The following is a 22,742-nucleotide window of genomic DNA, read 5'->3' as shown; positions in this document are numbered from 1 at the left end:
TGCTGAAAGAATGAACTAATGAATATAATTCTGAAACAATTGGAGTTTTCTCATCTTTAAAAACCTACTTACTACAGAGTAGATTTGTTAAAAGACATATATTCGGTTCACAGTACTTCACATAAAATTTTTTTCAAGTCACTTTCAAGTATTTCACAGAAGGTGTGGTAGGAGTAACAATGACCCAGGAGTTCAAAGTCTTTGGCTATAGGCCAGGAACTAACAATAAATGGCAGAATGCCTTGAGAAAGTGATGTAACTCTGCTGGGTTTCAGTTTCCACATGAGTGAAATGATTGGTTTGGAGCAGGTTACTTCTGATATTCCATGCAGCTTCAAAGTTCCACAATTAAATAACTCAAATCAAGGAAAATTGGCTTCAGCACTTCTTTGTTTGAGAGACCTGGGAAGTATGGATCCCCCTACTTCTCTGCCAAGATGACCCCTCCCTCAAATCAAGGAAAATTGGATCTAAATTTAATAAGCACTGATATAGCACCTATAATATGTCATTTAATATTATAAGTGCTTTATACAGTATGTAGTCATATAATAATAATAATAATAATAATGATAATCAAGCATATGCCATGCATAGGATAGAATTTCCTATACTGTAAATAAGTAAATAATAGATGCTATTAAAATGATAGATTCAATATAGTACAAATCAATAGAAAACCAGAATGTAAATAAAATAATACTTGGAGTTGAAAATAATGTATAAATAAAGTGGCTATTTCACTTAAACCACTAAATCAAACACTAGCCATGACACATGACATCAGTCTCATAAATAATTTGGCTTAGAAGAAAACGTTTGAGAAACAAAGACATTGTACCAGTATCACATCTTAATACTCAGTATATATGTTTCAAGTGCACAATTCATAAGCTAGAAACCATCATATGTTTGCAGTAAACAGTAGAGCTTCTGAATGTCAAAGAGACATATTTCAGGAATGCAGTGGGCTCAAGTTTGCCTGTAAGCTTAGAACAGAAAGCAGTCCAGTGAAAGAAAGTTTGATTGGGAAGCTACTAATTGGCTTCAGTTCTGAGGCCTCGTAATAGTCCAGATCTCATGCTAAAGGGCTGGAAAAAGATGCAAATTTGGCAAGCCCAGCAATTTCCATGTCTGGACATGCTGTATGGACCCTAGTACTATTACTTTGACAACTGCCAAGGCACTCCATGGATTTTCATCCCCTCCTCCAACCTCCTCTGTTCCTGCTCTTCCTTTAGTCAGGCATTACTTCCACTAGGAAGCTTTTCCTGAGCCACCCACCCACCCCAGCTCCCTTTGAATGGCCCCCATCCACATACTTCTATAAAACCTGGTATAAAGCTCTAAGATATTTAAATTATTCAGCCTACTAGGTTATTATTGTATTATTGGCCCATAGTCTTTCTCATTCAGTGAACCTGAGCTCCTTAAGAATAGGAATTATGCTTTAGTTCATTGTTGGGTCCCCAGAACCTTGCATAGTGCTTGACACAAATGACATGCTTAAGAACCGATTGCTAAATGAATGAATGGATGCGGGATGATAGCATTAACCAGTAATTACTATTAAAGTGGTTAGAATCATTGGATCTCCATCATGCTTTATTATTGGTCAGAAAATGTGATGAGAATTGTGTTCCAAAGGAGGCAGTGGAGTGAGGCGTGTTATTTCTTGTTAGTTTGTGGAATATCTTCATAATCAACAATTTGCTTTAGGTTATCCATTTTTTCCCTTACTCTGAGAATAGTAGAAAAATTGTGGAGAAATGAAACACATTTTTAAAAACACAGTTTTAAAAAACCTGTTCAACAATATATACTGAACATCTATTGTCCAAAGTGGTATGTGTTTCAGAGAGACTCAGATTCTATCCTTAAAGAGACTATACTTTAGATATTTAAGAAACTCATGTGAAAGAAGAAAGTGATACTTGACATCTAAGAGACCAATGTTTACTAAAATGAAAGAACATGTAATAAGGGTTACACAAAGTTCAGAGATGTCAAATCAATTGGCTGCATTCCCAAGAAGCCCCCACCAGACAGGAAAGCTATGTTGGATCATCAGGTCTCAAAACTTGCTGTTAGCTATAAAGTTCCTGGACACAGAGATGGTCAGGTCCAATGATACTGGCATGTATACATAACAAGCTTACTGGAACTTGAAAAAGCAAAAGGACAATGACCAGGCCATCTGGAAAGTTAATGATGTTTTAAACATGGACTCAGAGAGAAGGGAGCTAGATGGTATTGGAGGTGCTTCCAGCACACAATGCAAATGCACAAGTTTGAATTCCCATACAGCCTTTCTCTCCAGGAATCAAAGACCAGATCCCATATTTCTCTGTCTTAGACAGTATTGGATAAATAGAGGACCAGGTGAATACAGGTGTATGGCATAAGTGGTAACTATTATGGGATTTCAGAAGAATTAAAAGACGGCATTCAGTCATTGAGATCAAAGACAGTTTTATGGAAGAAGTGGTATTTCAACCATGTCTTTAAGATTACTTAGAGTTTGCAACTATGAATTGGGAAAGAACATTCTATACAGAGGGATGATGATGAGCAAAGAAAATGAGTGGTTCGTTTTTGCTGGACACAGGGTATGTGATGAAGAACAGTGCAATGTTATGAAGGAAAGTTGGAACCAGGTCATAGAGAAGCTGGAAAGCCAGTTATGAAGTTTAAATATTATTCTCTGGACAACGATTAGTCAGAGAAAAACACTATTCCCCAGATAAATGTACTCCAGGAAAATGAATTTGTTTGTAGTGTATGAGTTTGCTTGAAGGAGGGAATTCCAGATGCAGAGGCTGGTGGGAAGCTTCCGAATCTCCAAGGGAAGATTGAAACTAGAACAGCAGCAATATAAGTGGAGCAGAGAGAGACTGAAGGGTACAAATCAGGAAGTACCATAGTTTTTCCTTATACACACACATATACACACACTCACTCTAAAGCAAAATATAAGCCTTATATTTTATATATATATAACCTTATATATATATATGGTTATATATATATATAACCAATATATATGTATTTTTTTAAAAAACTGTTTTAATTTCTACGAAATTCCCATTTACATAGAACATATTGAAAATTCATTGGTCCATTTAGTCAATTTGGTTGATTTTAGATTGTCTGAGTATCAAAGTGAGATTTTCAAAACATCAGCACAATGGGAATCTATACCCAAAGGACAACTTCAAGGAAAAGAAAAAATATACTATATAAGTAAATTTATCTCCCAAAGTATCCAGGTGATTTTTAAAAAATATTTATTTATTTTTGAGAGAGAGAAGGGTGGGCAGAGCAAAAGGGAGAGAGAGCATCCCAAGCAGGCTCTGTGCTATCAGCACAGAGCCCAACAAAAGGGCTCGAACTCATGAACCATGAGATCATGACCTGAGCCAAAATCAAGAGGCAGTTGCTTAATCGACTGAGCCACCAAGGCACCCCAAGGTGATTTCTCCAAATAGGCACTCTTTTAAACACTTTCTAACATGAGCTAACTTCAACTAACAGGAATGCTGTAAAAAACAGAAACAGGAACTTTGTGAGAAGTTTGATTACCTGTATGGCATCCTGGAGGAAAGGAAGAATGAAATGACCCAAGTCATTACCCGAACCCAAGAGGAGAAACTGGAACGTGTCCGTGCTCTGATCAAAAAGTATTCTGATCACTTGGAAAATGTGTCAAAGTTGGTTGAATCAGGAATCCAGTTCATGGATGAGCCAGAAATGGCAGTGTTTCTGCAGGTAAGTATTCTTTCAGTACCTGATGGAACTAACCAAGAAGGTGGGTGCTGGAGAAGTAGTTGTCATCATATTTTTGTTATTTTATGCACACAGCATTTTGATTTATTTTACCAACTAAACTATAAGCTCATTATGTGTTCATGTCTCCATCTGTTTAAACAATTTCATAAGCATATATTTAAGGGACCATGATATCGCTTAAATATAAGAGGGTTCCGGTATAAAACAGCAGTTATTCATGGCATTTAGAAACTAAGCTCTGAGATTTTCAGAGTCAGCGGAGGAAAGAATAAAGTCTTTGATGAAAAGAATTTAAGTAGGTCTGTCTTTTGTTTGCTTTCACAGAATGCCAAAACCCTGTTACAAAAGTAAGTAATTTTCATTTTATGGAAAAATGCATACTTTTCATTTTTACCCAAGGCTATCAAATGTTAAACGGTGACAAAAAGTGGCAACTTGTCTTTGTTGCAGAATTTCTGAGGCATCGAAGGCATTTCAGATGGAGAAAATAGAACATGGTTATGAGAACATGAACCACTTCACAGTCAACCTCAATAGAGAAGAAAAAATAATACGCGAAATTGATTTTTACAGAGGTTTGTTATTCTTGTGACCATTTGGCCAAAGTTGCAGGTGTGTGAAAGCTGCAGATGGATTCAGCAGGAGAGAAGGGGGATTCAGAATCACCTCCAGAATGGATGTCGACAATTATACAAGGATCATAATCCAATGTGAAACTCCATTTCATTACAGATTCATAGAGTTGGTTGACAGTGTTTATTTGGCTTTGCACATCACAGTGCCTATTATAATGCCATTACTGGGCATTTGACTCTGGGTAGTCAAATACTTAATAATTGATAGTGATGATGATGTCTCAACATCAACCCTACACAAGGTATTGACTACAATGATGTGAAGTGTCATGAAGTGCAAGGTTAAGGATGAGATAAAAATAAAATGTAGATGACATTTGGATAGATATTGTAGCACATCCACTTAATCAAACATCAGAGGGCAAGAATAGTAATGAGTCATAGAATAAAAAAAATCTGGAAATAAAACTGGCTCTATGTGACCAGCTATATTTCATGAGTTATAAATGCACCCCTACCATGTGGTCCAGAGACCCTCCTGGAAATTTGTCCTCATGAACTAATTAAAAAGAGGACAATTACCTTGGAGCTGATCAAAACTTTGATTGTCTTGATTCATCCTAGCCCATCTAGGTCACAAGACTCCTTGGCTAGACCTCTAATAATGCCATGAAGCTGTATTAGTGTGTACAGATGTAACTTCAGAAGCAAATCTTCAAGATGAATCTTCCTAAAATAATTACTTAATATTGTCTCTCCTTAATATTGCCTGAGGGAATATTAAGATCAATGTGTTAGGAAAAGACTCATGGCATAAACTGTGGCAAAAGTCAGCGTTCACTGAACAGAGGAGGTAAGAAAGTAAAAGAAGACAAGGGTAATGTATGTGTTCTGAGATAGGGAAGAGAGTTGCATTTCCATTTAATTTGGCAGAGATACGTTAGTGACAATCCCAGTCCTCCAGGAGCTTGCAGATGTGACAGAGCATGATATAAATGTGACCAGGCTCTGCACAGTGGTACTGAAGACGCACTTTGTACTGGAGAGGGAAACAAGGAGGATGGTGATGATTGGGCCCATCATCACATTTCTCCTACCCACATTTAACTAGAAGCACAAGCCCCAGCATGACATACTTGGGCCACAGTCCAGTATCTGATGGAGAAGATTTCCCTAGCCCTGACCTTAATCTGGGCTGGAAGTACTGGCCATTAATTGATATCATAGCTGCAGTGGTAGTTATAATGATTTTAAAAACACGTTACCTTACCAGAAGATGAAGATGAAGAAGAAGAAGAAGAAGAAGAAGAAGAAGGAGAAGAAGAAGGAGGAGGAGAAGGAGGAGAAGGAGGAGAAGACAGAGAGCAAGTAGAAGTGGAAGAGGTAGAAAATGTTCGAACAGAGTCATCAGGAGAGGATGAAAGTCCAGAGAAAGCCTCGGAGCCCTCTCAGCTGGCCTCAGAGCTCCAGGCTGCCCCAGGGGCGCTTCCAGTTTCCTCCCCGGAGCCACCTCCGGCCCTCCCACCTGCCACAGATGCCCCAGGGACACAGGTAATTGTTCACAAATGCCTTCCTACAGGATTCACAGGTGTGTCCTTGCTGAATAGGCTAAACAATTTATTCTGCCTTAAGAGAAAGGTCATACAAGGCCAGACATTTGTATCTGGAAGACCAAAGAATTCAGCACAGGCAGTGTCAGGGAGAAAAGTCCTCTAGATGATTCAACAGGTTTGGTGTTATTATAACTGGTTGGCAAGACCTAGTTTAACACAATTTTCCCACTAGAATCTGAGGCAATCTTTGGAAATTGTGTGTGCATGGGGGAGGGGTATGTGTATAACATGTTAGTTCACAGCCATGTCACGCAGATTGGGTCTGCTCTGGATACAGAGATGGAGTACAGAGTAATAAATAATCTAAGGTGAGAAATAAAAATGAATGTCCCTTCAGAACTTTGAATTTTCTGTAGATAAAAAAGGAAGTAAACAGAGAAGCCATGTTAGTTTATGTCCCTATCACCTACCCTGAAATATAACCATATCTTTCATTAAGTGGGCAAACAAATGCCATCTAGTTTTCTATGTATCTGTCATTTGATGAGATTATGTGTTAATAGAATTGTTTTAAAATTTTCTTAGGAGATAACTCATCCCAAATTCTGTATCTGATTGGCTGACTCTTAGCTTCTAAGATGTCACTGTCCAGTTTTCAAGTCTTTGTGCTGACTTCATGGCACCTTCAGCAGAGAGGTCTCAACCTATGGAGTTTGTGGACAATGTAGATTCATCAAAAAGGAATCCTGGTTTTGCACCTGCTTTCAAAATGGATTGAGATTATCTATAGAAACAAAACCTCAGAGAGGAAACTCTGAATTACAGAATTATATTCTATGCTCTGTCTCCATAGGAAACCAGGCTGAAATACTGTTAATGGTTCCTAGAATCTTGAAATCAAATTGCACTGAATTTGAAAGAGGTGTGGTAACTTAACAAGACTTGGATTTGATCAATAAGACCAATCTGGGATTTTAGGAAAGAGGTTTGGGGAGCCCACCAAGAATGTCAAAAAATTAATCGTGGCCAATAATTTGACCTTTCTCCTATATCTGATCTTTTATAAGCAACCTTCATTTTAGTCGTCCACTGTCTTTCTGCCCAGGCTGCCATCTAGGGAAGGACAAGCCCAGAAAAGAGAAGGCACATGCAGGTGCCCAGAGAGAGGAGTGCTATCATCTTTCCTTCCCTTAGCACTTGCAGAGGGTGGGATGAACTAAAACATGCGCTAAATCAGACACTGCACAGAGAGCTCACAGTTTTCAAACCCAAAGGGAACTAAAATCAACTGCATTTCTTCTTCTTCTTCTTTTTTTTTACTTTTGAATTTATCTGTCCTGATTAAGGGGGAGGTTGTGCCCACTGGCTCTCAGCAGACCACAGAGTCTGAAACTCCAGTCCCTGCAGCAACGGACACTGCGGATCCCTTGTTTTACCCTAGTTGGTATAAAGGCCAAACCCGGAAAGCCACCACCAACCCACCTTCCACCCCAGGGAGCGAAAGTCTGGGACACATAGGGCCTCCTGGTTCTGAGGATTCGAATGTGCAGAAGGCAGAAGTGGCAGAAGCTGCAGCCAGTGAGAGGGCAGCAGTGAGTGGTAAGGAAACTAGTTCACCAGCAGCTACTTCTCAGGTTAGTGTTGATGCTCTTGTGTCTGAATGCTTCCCCCTGCCATCTAGCGTCCTGCTGGAATCACAGCAAGAAAGAAGGGCTTCCAAAGGGGCAGAAAGAAACCATGGCCTTGGGAAAAACACAGAAACAACTCATTCCCCAATTTTGGCTTGTTTTTTAAGCCTTGTAAAACAAAACAGAAAAAAAAATTGACTTCACTCTACCCATATGTGGTGACCTCACACCTGGTTCCCCAGGGAGGTGGTCCACGCAAGCCTGGCCCTTAAGCATGCAGTTTAAAGCTGCTTTGTCTGCAGTGACTGATTCCCCTTCGCAAAGGCCACTTGCCCTTGCTCAGCCTTTTGTGTCCTCCTTGGGCTTCTAAACACTAATCACCTGCTTTTGTGTCATTCCCAGCAACCCTGAAGGAGCACCTTTGAACAGAGTTCTAAGTCTGCTCTGGAAAATAACCTCTGGTTAATTCATGGATTCTGGGAGTGTGTTGGCTATGGCTAGACAAAGATAGTCTTGCTTGATTAAACCAGTGCTTCCTAAACATGTGCTGCTGGGAGCAGAAAAGCACAGGTTTTCCTACTTTTGGGGTTTTAAGGGTCACTTAATACTTTTTTTTTTAATATAATATACTTTGAAGGCCATGTCTTTTTCTTATAAGGAGTTAAGAAACTCCTAATGTTTGCATGGCTCAAAGATTCCACAGAAGAAATATTCTACAATTTCCTTCCAAGGAAGGATGCTCATGGTTGCTCTGTACCCATGAACATTCTTAAATGATGTGTGGATGTGAGTGTTGCTCAGACAAGGGATGTGAAAGAAAAACTCTGTTTCCATGCTCCTGGGTCATCAGGTGATTATGAACAACAAACAGCAATTTTCAAAAATCAGAAAAGTACTCATTGTCTTGACTATCTGCTCAAGTAAACCTTAATTTCATGAGATAATAAAAGGAAATTATGTTTGGAAAACTAAAAGTAACATGCTTTTGTGTCATATATTTATTTTCACAAATGAAAAATGACAAAAAATAATTGGTATGAGGAAACATCTTGAGGTAGTTTTTAGGTTAAAAAATGGAGTATAATGTTTTCTAGAAAATTTATGGGAATTTTATTTCTAGAAAGTTAATTAACTTTCTTATCTATTTAGTGGAAGTTGAGTCAGGAAGAGCTGTTTTCTGAAAACCGTGTGAAATACCCCATAATAGGAGCATATAATAGGGCTCCAAACCAAAATGCAAAATCCATCTAAATGATGTTGAAAAATATTATTTGTGATAATATCAGTGAAGCTTTCTTCTTGTTTTCTCACAGGAGTTAGCAATCTGCCTAGCACTTTTGGCTTTTCTTATACTTCACTACATCTGGCGTCAGATTCAGTGCTTGGTTTTTACTTTAATGGGTAGGAAATATTTTCTTTTCCCTTAACTAACATCTCATATAGTTTCTTCCATAATGTCCCTACTCTATAGGCTCAGAGATAAATTTCTCCCCAACTTTGAGGTTCAGCCATCTAAAAATTTGAACCAAGTTCTAGATAATAGTAATGGCTTCAAACTCTCTACAATGTAATCATCTCAAGGTGACTTCCGGAGGGGTAATTGCTCCATTATCTAAACCTGCATGGAGGGGCAAATCCTGAATCAGAATAGAGACTCAGTGGGCAATTATTCAGTAATCCAGTATAAGTGGACCCTCCAAAATGGCCATTAGGACAGGCCAGTTTCAAAAGTTGTCAATAATGCCATGAGGATTCACGGCTTTTAAAGTAGAGGGAGGACCAGCAAAGGACTTGTTCAGGAATATTCAGGGTTTCCACAGATTAAGAAACCTCATTTCATTTGCTTACATCAGAGGCACCCAGGAGGCAGCCGGATGACTCCTGTCAAAGATACATAGGAAATTCTTGGCACTGGTGGGAATGTGGGCCAGGTGACTTCTCAGTCTCTTTGAAACCTCTACAGTCTTTCCTGAGAGAGATCTCTGAAAGATATCCTGGGTGCAGCAACATCAAGGGGATTTCAGCCAGGTCAGATCTGAATGAATAAAAAGCAGAAGGAGCAATGTTCATCTACCAGACACAAGGAATGAGAACCAAAGAAGAGTCATGAAGCCAACACCCTTTATTTTTGAGACACCATTCTCAAAGTCAAGCATTTTCTTAATTACTGTTATAAGATTTGCTTAGGGATGAACATCTTACTCTTTTAATAGCCTTTTGAATATTATCAGCTTAACAATATTTAAAGATTCAAACCTCACATGCTTTTGAGTAAATGACCCTGCTGGACCTGATGCCCAGCTCCCTGTGCCTGTAGCTCAAAAGCAATTCAGGGTGACTGGTACTGAAAACCCTCAGCTATTTCTGGCTCATTGACTTTTTCCTGCGTTGACATCGACTCTTCTGGAAGCTCCCATCATAGCTCCTTTCTGCCTCATTAGCTGTCTGTTCAGCAATGACAGTAGGATCTCCATGGGTCCCTGTCATGTCTGCAACTATGTGTGAGTAGGATCTGCCCCCAATGTCTAATAGCCAGACACCTTGTACCCTAGAATGTTCCTAGTGTCTTTATAGTCTGCTCATTATTTGCAGTGAAGAGCAGTGGGTAGAAGTATTGGCCATGGACTCAGTGGGGCAAATGGAGAGAGAGAAAACTCCATATTTTATTGGAATATCCTGAATAATTGTGGATCTGAATAATTGTCTGAAGAGTTCAGTTTACATTCTGAGAATTCAGGTTTGGGGCTTTGTTGCCATACATTTTGTAATGCGTCTCAGAGGCTGCAGGGGGAGAGTCATGCTTCTCGTCTGCCATCCGCTGAGCCCATGTTGTGCACCTTCACATTCACATGCCTGCAAGATAAGGGTGAGGCAGATGGGAGAGCAGTGGAGTAGGGTGATTGACATTCAGTACTGCAAAGAATATGGACAGGTTGATAGAGATCTCACCATAGTATCAGATATTGCTGGCCTCTGTGAATTTTTTGCCGGCCTGATTTACTTTCAACACCTCAGAATCCAACTCACTAGACTAGTATTTGTTCAATGCAAAGTTGGCTTATTGGAATTTCACACTTTATCATTAGTCGTTCCCTGGACACTTAGGATGCGATACAAAAGTTCTTGATTTCACTGATGGTCTCAACTTTATTATGTCAGGGAATAATGTTGCCTTAGAATCTCAGAAGCATCTCAGGCCCACTTGCTGATTTGTGAACTCACTTCAGTCACCTTCAAACTTTTAAGAAGGCAAATGTTTTGTCCCCACATGCTTTCTTCATAGCCATCCACATAGTGAAACCTGCCCTTGCTTTTGCTGCCTGTGATTTCTGATACCATATAATCTCTACTTTATCCTGTTTATTTTAATGTTTATTTATTTTTGAGAGACAGAGAGACAGAGCATTAGAGGGGAAGGGGCAAAGAGAGAGGGAGACACAGAACCTGAAGCAGGCTCTGAGCTCTGAGCTGTCAGCACAGAGCCCGATGCAGGGCGCAAACCCACGAACCGCGAGATCATGACCTGAGCTGAAGTCGGATGCTCAACTCACCAAACCACCCAGGCACCCACTACTTTAACCTGTTTACCTTCTCTCTTCACCTAATCATATAGGCAGATTATGTGTTCGAAACTGGTCATGGCAAAAACTAGACATCAGCAGTCTCCACCAGTGGCGAACTGGGATTTTGCTTTTTGTTGGATCAGAGGAGCACTGTTGTCTTCCCTGCCTTCATTCTTGAAAAAAAATTTTTTTTTTTTCTCAACAAGGTTTGGGTTCAGCCTTGTGGAAAAACTGAATCTCACAGAAGAGAGATTCTTCTGCAGGATGCACTTTGAGCCCTGTTAACATCAGATTTCTCCCAGGAACCCCTGTGAAAGAGGTCACAGGTCACATTGTGCAAAGCCCCTGTGCATGAACTACAAAATTGCCCTCTAAGTCTCCACCTTTCTAGGCTGTACGCTCCCTCAATGCAAAGAGAGTTTGGGGGAAATAACATTTGATCTACTTCATGTGTTAATTTTTAAATTTATTTTGCAAAAGTGACATCCCACCCTAGTCAATCTTAGACAGCAGGGCAATAATAAGGTGGGAAGAAAGCAGGTCAGCTGTCCTTGGAAAGCAGTCTCTGTGAGCCTCATCTCCCAGGCATGCCTTGTTGTGGCCATTTCTGGGTCCAACCTGCTTCCCTCCATTGCCCTTCCTCTTCCTACACAACTTTCATGCAAATTACACCCAGGTGTTAACACAGGGACCACTACCATCATCAATACCCGCGGACAATTAAGTATTTTATCGGGAATACATGTGGCAGTGTGATTTTTCTAGAAGTGGGAGCAGCAACAGTGAAAGATAACCCCTGTTCCCCTTCCTCCCTTCCTAATGAGGGTTAGCAGCCTTGTGTGGAAGAATTTGTCCAAGCTGTTTAATGGGAGCTATTCAGGGCACAAGACTTTCCAGAAAAATATCTTCCTATTTGGTGGATTAACCTGGCAGCGGCCTCAATCAAGGTCACAGGACCTCCCATTGCCCCCCCACCACATCCCAGTGAGAGTCACTTGCTTTGGAGATAGGGACTTTCACATTAAAATTCTATGATTTCTGTCTCTATAGAGAACCACAACTCATATATTTCACCAGACTCTGAAGTTACAATTATAAGAGAACCTAAAAGTTTTACTATATTATAACTATTTTTTTTTTTTAAGAATAGAATATCTACTTTTCACATTCCGTTTCTCAAGCCTGAAAACAGACAAACAAGTTGGGTAGAAATTCTGCTAAGTCTCGGGCACTGGAAAGATCAATGAAGTTAAAGTTAGTAAAAAGGACTTAGGTTCCCATCCTGCCGCTTCTCTGCACTGACTCTGGGCATTTACTTTTATTTACTTTCATCTTCCCACTGAGAAAAGGAAGCAACTACTCAATGAAAAAGATTCATCTATTTACACATTAGAGAGTGAGAAATTTAGTACTGAGAACTTTATAAATTGTTTCAGGATGTTTTCATTGGGAGGGTTATGGAGTCAGGCCTGACACAAACCATGCTGAGTGACAATAATAACAAGTTCTCAGTGAAATAGCCCAGTGCATTTCTCAAAATATGTCTTGCCTTGAAGCTCTTATATAAATGTCCATTTTCCAAACTGTTTTCTAAATCTCTTCCTAGGCACCCCTTTGGCTGAGTGTTTCCACAGCTGCACTTATCCCCTTCGATGCTGTAAACTCCATAAAATCTATGATGGTTCAACTCTGAAGTCCATCTAAAGGCACTTACAGCCCTCACTGCCCAGTGTAGCAAATTATTAGGATATACAGGAAGTAACAGAACACTACATGTATGAAGAGATGGAAGATATGTGGTTTAAAAATTTACTGATTTTAAGTGTTACACAGTACAATCGCTTTTGACAAATATGTAGCCTTAGATAGCCACTACCACATTAACATGTAGAATATTTCCATCTCTCCCCAAAGTGCCCTCATATGCCTTTGCAGTTAATCCCCTCCCTGCATCCCAGTTGGTACTGTGTCAATCTTTTACTTGGTAGCCATTCTAATGGATATATATGGTACATAGTTTTAATTTGCCATTTTCCCAATGACTAATGATGCTTAGCATCTTTTCATGTGCTTCCAAGTCAGTTTAATATTTTCTTTGATGAAGTATTTGCCCACTTTCTTTGGGTTGCTTATCTTATTAGAGAGTTGTAGAAGTTCTTTATGTTATTTTGCATAAAACTCCCTTATCAGACATGTTTTGCAAATATTTTCTCCCAGTCTATGGCTTGCCTTTTCATGTTCTTAAGTGTATTTTGAAGAACAAGCATTTTTAGTTTTGATAAAGTTCAATTTTTCATTTTCCCCTTTATGCTTTGTGTTTTAAGAAATGTTTGTTTAACTCAAAAACCACAAGGATTTTCTCTCACATTTTCTTCTAGAATTTTTATAGTTTCAGCTCTTAGGTCTAAGATCATTTTAAGTTAATTTTTGTATTGTGAGATAAGGATCAAGGTTTTGGATCTTGTTTGCTTATTTTCTATATAGATATTTGTTTATTCCAGCACTATTTATTAAAAAGGCTATCTTTTCTCCCCAGTGAACTACCTTGATGATTCATAGAAATTCAAATGACCATATATGCTCAGGTCTACTTGTAGACCATCTGTTTTGAACCATTAATCTGTATCTTTGTCTCTCTACCAATACCACACTGTCTTGATTATTATAGCTTTATAGAAGTCTCTAAATCGGGTAATGTAAGGGGTGCCTGGGTGGCTCAGTCTGTTAAGTGTCCAACTTCAGCTCAGGTCATGATCTCGCAGTTTGTGAGTTTGAGCTCTATGCTGACAGCTCAGAGCCTGGAGACTGCTTCAATTCTGTGTCTCCCTCTCTCTGCTCCTCCCCTCCTTGCATACTCTCTCTCTCTCAAAAATAAATAAACAAACAAAATTAAATCAGGTAATTTAAGTTCTCTGCTTTATTGGTTTTATTTGGCTTTATTGGTTTTCCCTACTTTTTTTAAAATCTATTTTCTATTTCATTCATTTCTGCTCTTTATTATTTTCATCCTTATACTTACTTTCGATTTGATTTTCTCTTCCTAGTTTCTTAGGGTGAAAACTTAAGTTATTGATTTGAAATCTTTCTTATTTTCTAATACAAGCATTTAATGCTATAAATTTTCTTCTAATCACTGTTTTAGCTGCATCTCACAAGATTGATATGTTGTATTTTCATTTAATTCAAAATGTTTTCTAATTTACCTTGGGATTTGTTCTTTGACCCATGAGTTATTTAGATGAGTAGTGTTTATTTTCTAGATATTTGGAGATTTTTCCAGACATCCTTCTGTTTGATTTCTGGTTTGATACTGTTGTATAGAGACAATACTCTTTATATGATCTCAGTCCTTTTAAATTTAAGAGTTAAATTTAAGAAGCTTAAGGTTTTATGGCCCAGAATATGATCTATCTTGGTGAATGTTCCAAGTGCACTTTTGAAAACATAGTATTTGTTTAGATAAATGTTCTGTAAAGGTCAATTAGGTCAGTTGATCAAGTCTCTGATATCCTTATTGATTTTCTGTTGACTTGTTTCATCAATTACTGAGAGAGGAAGTTTGAGGTCTCTGATTATAACTGTGGGTTTGTCTATTTACCTTTGCAATTCTATCACTTTTGCCTCATGCATTTTGAAGTTTTGTTTAGGTGCATTCACATTTAGCATTGTTACATTTTCTTAAAGAATATATCCCAAGATAAGTGTTAAACAAAATCCTTTTCTATCTCGTGTGTGTGTGTGTGTGTGTGTGTGTGTGTGTGTGTACCTGCTTTAATGGGTATAAAGAAGGTCCTTATACACATGTACTATCATTTAAAGTAGCTTAGCAAAGTTAGAAGGCAGGTGGGGAGAGCCTGGAGGAGAAAGGTGCTGATAATCTTTAAGATGTTCCAAGTGTCTGGCAATGGGAAAGGCCTCATAGCCCAAAACCAATAATCCTGTCTCCCCTTCCTCACCTAGCCATTCCCCGGGGCCAAGCATAGCAAGAGCTGAGATAGCTGAGGTACCTAATGATTTTAAGTGACTAATCTGAGCTTAATGATTCAATGACTAGTCGTCACTGGTCTGTGGTTCCCTATTTTTAGTTCTGATATAAATTGCTCTATAAGCTAATGTCTCTGTATATTTTCATGACACACTTATGCCCTAATTCACTCCTTATCTTACCTAAACCAGATTTTACAGAACTGCAGAGGCCACCCTGTCATGGCCAAGGACTTCCAGCACCAAGCTGTCTTCTTGCTAAGAAGTCCAAGATTCCCAAGCCAAGTGTTAACAAGCAGGTGTACATGGTACAAGTGTTTCCAGATTCTTCCTATCTAGAGTATCATGAGCTCAGACACAGGACATCAGAACCACATTGGCCCCCTACACATTTGAGCTCTTTACTCTAAAATAGCAAAAGGGATGTGTGGAAGACAAGGCCAGTGGGAAAGTGTCACCAAGGAACACCAGCCCATACTATCTTAGTTCCCAACCCAGGCACTATAAATGTTGTCCTATGAGGTTACAAAGGTGCTCCCAGAGGAAAATAAAAAAAAACATTTCATGAGAGAGAGAGAGAATGGGGGAGGGGAAAGGAAGGAAGAAAGGAAAGAGAAAGGAGAGGAGAGAAAAAAAGGAAAGGAAAGGAAAGGAAAGGAAAGGAAAGGAAAGGAAAGGAAAGGAAAGGAAAGGAAAGGAAAGGAAAAGAAATGGAGAGAAAGGAGAAAAATAGGAAAGGAGAGAAGGAAGGAAGAAAGAGAGAGAGAAGAGTGAAGAAAAAAAATCTATGGTTTAAATGGTTAAAAAGACAGGCAGCGGCTAGCAAAGAGTCTTTTCCCTTTTTGAAGGGTTTATTTCCTAGGTTCTCAGAAACCAATACATGTGTCCCCCGATTTGAGACCTTATCAAATTTCTCATCATCCCAAAATTCAGTCTCCTTGAAAATATTCATATTTTCCTAAACCAGGATGAACACTAGGCTAGAGTTCCAAAGAAAAGCAGCCAGGTGGAGCCCTGGGTCTCCATAGGTATCACAGGCCAAAAGATAAAATCATTTTCACACAAATGACCTCTGAGATCAAACCATTCATCCTGATTTCAGGGGCAAGCTCTACTTGCCACTTGAGACTGAGAGGAGAGATGTTGGAGGCTAGAGGGCTGAAAAGCTGCTTTTCTGAGTGAGATTAATCTCACAAAGTATTATAGAACATTTTTAAAAATAAAGCAGGAGACTAAGAACATGATTTCCCATGAGTGTGACTATAGGTCCTGTATTCTTTGAAATGATGTATTTAATTTTCCAAAACAAACTGAAATGAATGAAAATTTAACTATGTTCTCTCAATTTAATTGAGGGATTCAAGGTGTCAAATTATTTTCAAACAGAAATCCCTGCTGAGAGTGACTGCTTGTGTTTTACAAATTAGGAGATTCGAGCTTACAAATCGCTGATATACTAGCGCCCTGACTGTGCTGGAATTTAAGCTTGGTAAAAATAGAAAATTAATCAGTGCTCAGGACTGGCCTACATTTACTGCATAACACTATCCAGGACTTAATAAACCTGGCAATTATAAGAAGTTATGATAATAAAATGCAGTCATTTTACATAAAAAACTATAGGAGAGAGCAAGCTATAGGAGAGACCATTACATAAACATTATTAATGCTTTTTCATTTGTATCCTACAACCGCAATTTTTTCTCTGGCTTTTTTTTTTTCCTGTTGGGAAAGTGACATTCTAATCACTGTCAATTTGGGGGCTTTTCTAGAAGGGCAAAAAAACCCCAAACAAACCCTACACTAAAACTGTAGGCTGTATTTCTCGGGATCAAATAGCATCCTTAGTAAAGGTTACTTTAATAGGAAGCTAAAATGGATGTATCCATTTTAAAGAGGGAAATGTAATATAAATTGTTTGTGAGGGGTGTAATGAATTCGTCCCCCCTGGCAACCTGTACCTGCAGCTCCACAATTCCATGAAAACAGTAACGCAGGCACCAGGGAGAGCTCTCTGGGGGAGTTGTTATGACACAGCTAGTTGAATTTTGCTTCCTGTGTTTGAAAACTGTTTATTATTCGGATTTAACCTTAAGACCCTTGTTAGCGTTGTACATCCTGTGGATTTTTTCTGTCTTTATTTACATACCTCAGTGGATTCCATGAAAAATGCCTTTTCCCCCAGTGCAACCCACAAAGCAGGGAATTCATCCACCATCGTTAATGCATCTGAAAAACCAATGCCGTGCGGCAAGACTGTAACCAATGTGTGTACATGACTCTATCATTTAGTCTTTCACAGAGGTCCTCTCAGTAATACCTCAGGACAGTCTTGTAAAGTAGGATTTGTTAAACTTGCACATTTTACAGTGGAGGACCACAGAGGAGGAGTGACTTGCTCAAGGTCACAGAACAGCTGGAGCTTAGGGCCCAGTGATCCGCTGCCCTCCACCATGGCACGGAGTGCGCATGTGCAGTGTACTGTTCGCCAAGCCCGCATCTAGGAAACGTGAGTGAATCCCCACTTTCCCCGGGGTGATTGATGACTGAGGCAAAAATAGTGCGACGAAGGGCTCCCCTGCTTTGACTGACCACTCTTGGCGCATCGGCACAGCCTCACGGGGCGGAGAGAGGACGTGTCTAGGCCTCCACTGCTTGCAGGACTGTGGCTGACCCTTGCAGTGACAGCACTCCAGTCCCTTAGTTGCACCCGTGCTACTGCTGGCTCTCAGTCTGACTTCCAAGGGAGGAGCTGGCCCCTCCCTTGAGTCTCACATGCTCAACAGCTCTAGCTTTGTTCTTTGGATTTGTAGTCATTTATATTAATAACCCTCAGCTCTCTCGTTAGAGTTACTTTGAGCAAGTTCCTCAACCTTCCTGAGCCTGAGATTTCTCATCCATAAATTGGGCATAATAATACTATCAACCTCCCATTGCTCTTGAAGACAGCCTGTTTGGCCTATTTATCTAACACAAGGCAGGAATTAATGATCTAACTAGCAGCTCTCTGTAATTCAGTTCTGTCAGAAAGGGCGAGAACATACACTCTATATTGAACACATAACCGGCAGGTCCATATCTGAGAAGAATGCTGGCTTTAAGTTTGTGCCAGGCTGTGATACCAATGTTTTAGCTTCTTCCTGCTCCCCACCCCATCCATTGACCTCATCGATGCCTAAACCATGTTTCAAAACACACCACACAGTATACACCATGAATCTGACTCTGGGTTATGAAAAAGCGAGTGAGGTTAATTTCTTCTTGTTTCATAGGCCTGAGGAAATTACTCTGGTTTCTGGCCTTACCTCAGCAAAAAGGAAGCAGTTAGTGACAATGAAGCCCCCAAATCAATTCCCTCCCCCCATTTCTTTACTTAGTGTATACAGTGGCAGACTCCCAACAGCAACAAAAAAACGCTTTTCAGTGGGTGTTTTCTTTCTAACCTCTTTTCTTCTTCCTCTAGCACTCATGGAGAGTGTGCTATATTTACACAGCTCTGTGCTTCCTCATGTATCCCAGTTGCTCCATCACGAAGCAGAATGTCTGTATTCCTGTGAAAGAAATGCCCACAATGGAAAACCTGCCCAGCAGAACTTCCAGGGCTTAGACCCTCAGCTGGGAATTACAGACCATGCCTCACTTATTCTTCAGACACTGCTGCCTGGCTCAGGCTTTTGGTTGCATTCTCTTTTCCAGGCTGGAATCCATAATGTTTAAGCTATCCAAGGGCCTGTGGTTCAGGAATGCTTTGTAGGGGGCAGGCCAGTGCTTGAGTTTAGTCTTTCTGAATAAGCACTCTAAGCATGACCTCAGCAATCCTATTCACACCTGTTTCTAGCATCTGGCTTTGAGCCTCTAACCTAGCCTAGCAGGTTCAGGGTAGAGACAGGGTGGTTGCCCATTCAGCAGCCTCAGGTCTAGTTTTACCCCTTCTATCCACATTCCTTTAAGGCAAATGAGTTTAATTATAAATGTGCAAGGGTCTTCTTGAATTGGCCAAGAAAGACTGGCATTTAACAGGTAGTAATAACCAGATCCTTCTGTCAGGTGGAATTTGTGATTGGCATTCATAGTGGCAGAGAGCAAATGGAGCCCAGTGTGGAGGCCTGGACACAAATGTCCTCACTGCCCCCAATATCATTTCAATGGCCTGGCATAGTGGCTCCCATGTCCACCACAGTTATCCCTCAGGATAAGACATGGACATTTCCATGCTATGTGTGGCAGGGGTGTACATTAAGCCATCATCATCCATTAATGTCTTAGCTGTAATTCAGTTTATCAGATAAATTACTATCACCTGGATAAGCTGAGGAACTGGAACACAGGCAAGTAAATGATAACGGATCAGGATCATGGGTGGAGTAGAGAGTGATCATTTGGGGAAAGGCAGATGCTGGCGCCTCATGGAACCCCTGGGAAGCTTAGAAGAGGCCTGAGGGCATTGGTTACTGGTCAAAGAGCTCACTCTTTTACTTTAGGTCAGCTAAAAAAATATTTTCCCTCCTAAACGTGGCTACCCAGACTTGTGCCAGAGTGAATATCAGGAAAGCATCTGTTTAGTTTTGTTCAGTCAGTGAATCATGTGGTGCAGGATGCATTTAGTAGAGGGGGCTGCTAGTATTGCCCCCACACCAAAATAAGAGCACGTTCACGAAACTGCACCCAGTTATATCCCTATGCTAAGTGCCCAAGGACACATCTGGCTTCAACTGAGCACTAAAGGCAGTTTCATGCTTTAACTGTCAAGAATCTTGCCAAAAGAAGCATGTTGGCTTAAAAAACAAATCATTACATTTAGCATAAAAATCAAGCCAAAGACCCCATTGATCATTTCTCGCTTTTCTTTGACACTTTCCTACTAAAAACTAGCCTACCCTTTGGTTAACAGCAACAAGCTTGTGTGCCCATAGAGACCAAAAAGGTAACATTAATGAAAAAGCAAGCCAGGTAAAAGAAAAATGTTAATAAAAGCATAAATACAAGCTATAGTTTGCTTTCCTCTTAATTCTGAGCATAGCAACTGTAAATGAAAAATGGCCACCGAAACCAGCCTTGCAGCAGAGGAGGGAAAATGGGAGTGGTGGGCATGATGGAAATCAGGAGATAGAGGGAGCATACCCAATTTATAGGGACAGGGCTGCTCAGCTCTCCATGTAGGTTCTGGATTGCTACATTTCTTCTTCGTCAAGAGAACCTGCAAATCCAGATTTTAATGTGAAGTCTCCTATTTTTTTTTTAATTTTTAATTTAAAACTCACATAACATAAAAATTACCATCCTAACCATTTGTAAGCATACAATTCAAGTGTTCAGTATATTCACATTGCTATGCAACCAATCTCCAGAATTTTTTCATCTTGCAAAACTTAAACTCTTGTACCCATTAAAAAACAACTCCCCATTGCCCCCCTTCCCCCAGCCCCTGGCAACCTCCGTTCTGCTTTCTGTTCTCATGAATTTGACTACTCTAGATACTTCTTATATTCTGTAAGTGGAATCACAAAGTATTTGTTGTTTTGTGACTGGCTTATTTCACTTAGCATAATGTCCTCAAGGTTCATCCATGTTGTACCATGTGTCAGAATTTCCTTCCTTTCTAAGCTGAATAATACTCTATTATATGCAAATGCCACATTTTGTTTATCCATTCACCCACTGATGAACACATGGGTTGCTTCCTTCCACCTCTTGGCCATTGTGAATATTGCTTCTATGAACATAAGTGTGCAAATATCTGTGTGTCTCTGCTTTCAACTCTTTTGGGTGTGCACCCCAAAGTGGAAGAATTGCTGGATCATATGGTAATCCTATGTTTAATTTTTTGAGGGACTGTCACACTGTTTTCCACAGCAGCTGTATCATTTTACATGCCCACCAACAGTGCACAAGAGCTTCTATTTCTCTACATCCTTGCTCCTGATTTTTTAAATGTTTATTTATTTATTTTGAGAGAGAGAGAGAGAGAGAGAGAGAGAGAGAGAGGGAACGAACAAGCAGGGGAGGGACAGAGAGAGATAAGAGAGAGAATCCCAAGCAGGCTCTGTGCTGTCAGTGCATGGCCCAATATGGGACTTGAACTCACAAACTGTGAGATCATGACCTGAGCTGAAACCAAGAGTCAGATGCTTAATCGGCTGAGCCACCCAAGCACCCTTGGTCCTGATTTTTTAATGTTTGCAACTAATTGAAGTTTTTGTCAGAATACCACTCAGCCACACAGTTCAGACCAAGTAAACACTGTCCATAATCTGGAACTGTCCTGTGCACGAAGACAGATGTCTGCAAACCTCTGACAGAATGCATATTCCTTAATCCCCACCAACAAGAAATGATTCTAGATGACCTAACTTGTCAAGGATGATGCCAGCACATTATGCAGTTCTTGGTGGAAGAACCTCTCATCTATGACCCTACTCATCTATGGAGTAAAACCCTCATACTATAATCTGACATTAATTTTTTTTCTCTCACAAAACATTTGGTAGTAACAGGGAAAAAATTCAAGATTCTGTTTCTGAGTAGGTTGGGTTTATGAATATCCAGCATTCTTAATCAAGTTCATCTAAGAAAAATAGTCTTTCCCTGAGCAAAGGTATGCCACTCCCTTCTATAGTCTTTTGTGGACCTTGACTAAATTGCATTTCATGGTTGAGACAGGGGAAAATGCTGCCTCCCTATTCCACTTCCTGCTTTTATTTTATGACTAAAACTCATTTCTCAAATTATCTGAAGCCCCATAGTGATATGGCCCAGTGTTAAATGATGCTTGTAAGTTGGGTCACCTCAGGAAAATGTGTAATATTTAGAAATAATATAAGACTAATAATCATTTCTTCATCTTTTTATACATCTCAAAGTAAACTGAAGTGCAGGACAAGCTCAAAAGCAGAGGGAAGTTCAGTGCTTGTTATTTTCTGTCCTCTGTTTGGCTTCAAAGAACATCTATATTCCTAAGAAATAGCATTTCCTGTATGGAGGAGAACCAGCATTTGGAAAACTATTTAAAGGAATACACATATACAATTACATTTGAGGAAGGCTATAGGAAAAATGTCTGCTTATGATTTAATGGGCTGTACTTACAGAAAGAAGGTTTCTAAATCTTTAATTCATTCTTCCTTTAGGAAAGAGCCATATATAGTGTTAGGCCACTTGGAGATACACAACAGGGTCATAGGTAATCATGATTACAATATGCCACAGGAATTAAATCCTATAAATAATATCCAATTTTGAAAAGATGAGCATTGTAAATATAATTGTCTTTCCTTACTGAGGGTCACTACTGCTGTATATAGTTCCTCATAAGAAGTCCCAGGCAATTCTGCATGGTAGAGGAGGCTCTTTACTAATGTAAGAAAAAAGGAAGAAAGGAGGGAGGGAGGGAGGATGAGAGGAAGGAAGAAAGAAAGGGGGGGGAAGGAAGGAAGGAAGGAAGGAAGGAAGGAAGGAAGGAAGGAAGGAAGGAAGGAAGGAAACACATTTTTAAAGCCCTTAATATAAGTGAGGTATGTACAAAGTGCTTTGGGTGTATTTATTTATTCAGTACTTACGACAGCCTTGTGAGATAGGGTCTCATCTCTGTTTTACAAAAGAAAACACTAAGGGCTTAGAGAGGTTGACTGACTTGTCCAAGTCATACAGCTA

The 22,742-nt window shown here is 39.8% G+C and overlaps 1 protein-coding gene and 1 long non-coding RNA gene across 6 annotated transcripts in view; one reads left to right on the top strand and one right to left on the bottom strand.

The window, feature by feature from the left end:
• Window positions 1-22,742, bottom strand: part of LOC128312916 (uncharacterized) — a 32,344-nt gene that overhangs the window by 4,711 nt on the left and 4,891 nt on the right. Inside the window, exon 2 of the long non-coding RNA XR_008292871.1 lies at window positions 9,394-9,580. This is a non-coding gene — a long non-coding RNA (uncharacterized LOC128312916). The remainder of the gene's footprint in view (window positions 1-9,393; window positions 9,581-22,742) is intronic.
• Window positions 1-22,742, top strand: part of TRIM55 (tripartite motif containing 55) — a 43,604-nt gene that overhangs the window by 17,330 nt on the left and 3,532 nt on the right. Inside the window, exons 5-10 of one of the 5 annotated variants that reach the window (XM_015077716.3) lie at window positions 3,535-3,768; window positions 4,114-4,136; window positions 4,240-4,364; window positions 5,638-5,915; window positions 7,264-7,551; window positions 8,859-8,946. In XM_015077716.3, coding sequence (XP_014933202.1) covers window positions 3,535-3,768; window positions 4,114-4,136; window positions 4,240-4,364; window positions 5,638-5,915; window positions 7,264-7,551; window positions 8,859-8,946 — 1,036 coding nt within the window. The remainder of the gene's footprint in view (window positions 1-3,534; window positions 3,769-4,113; window positions 4,137-4,239; window positions 4,365-5,637; window positions 5,916-7,263; window positions 7,552-8,858; window positions 8,947-22,742) is intronic. The other 4 variants (XM_053208707.1, XM_027042760.2, XM_015077715.3 and 1 more) reach the window with 4 other exon arrangements.

This window comes from Acinonyx jubatus, chromosome F2 (genome assembly GCF_027475565.1).
Source record: "Acinonyx jubatus isolate Ajub_Pintada_27869175 chromosome F2, VMU_Ajub_asm_v1.0, whole genome shotgun sequence".
Classification (NCBI taxonomy): Eukaryota; Metazoa; Chordata; class Mammalia; order Carnivora; family Felidae; genus Acinonyx; species Acinonyx jubatus.
Note: the sequence above shows the minus strand (reverse complement) of the source record. Positions and strands in the feature narration are given on the sequence as shown.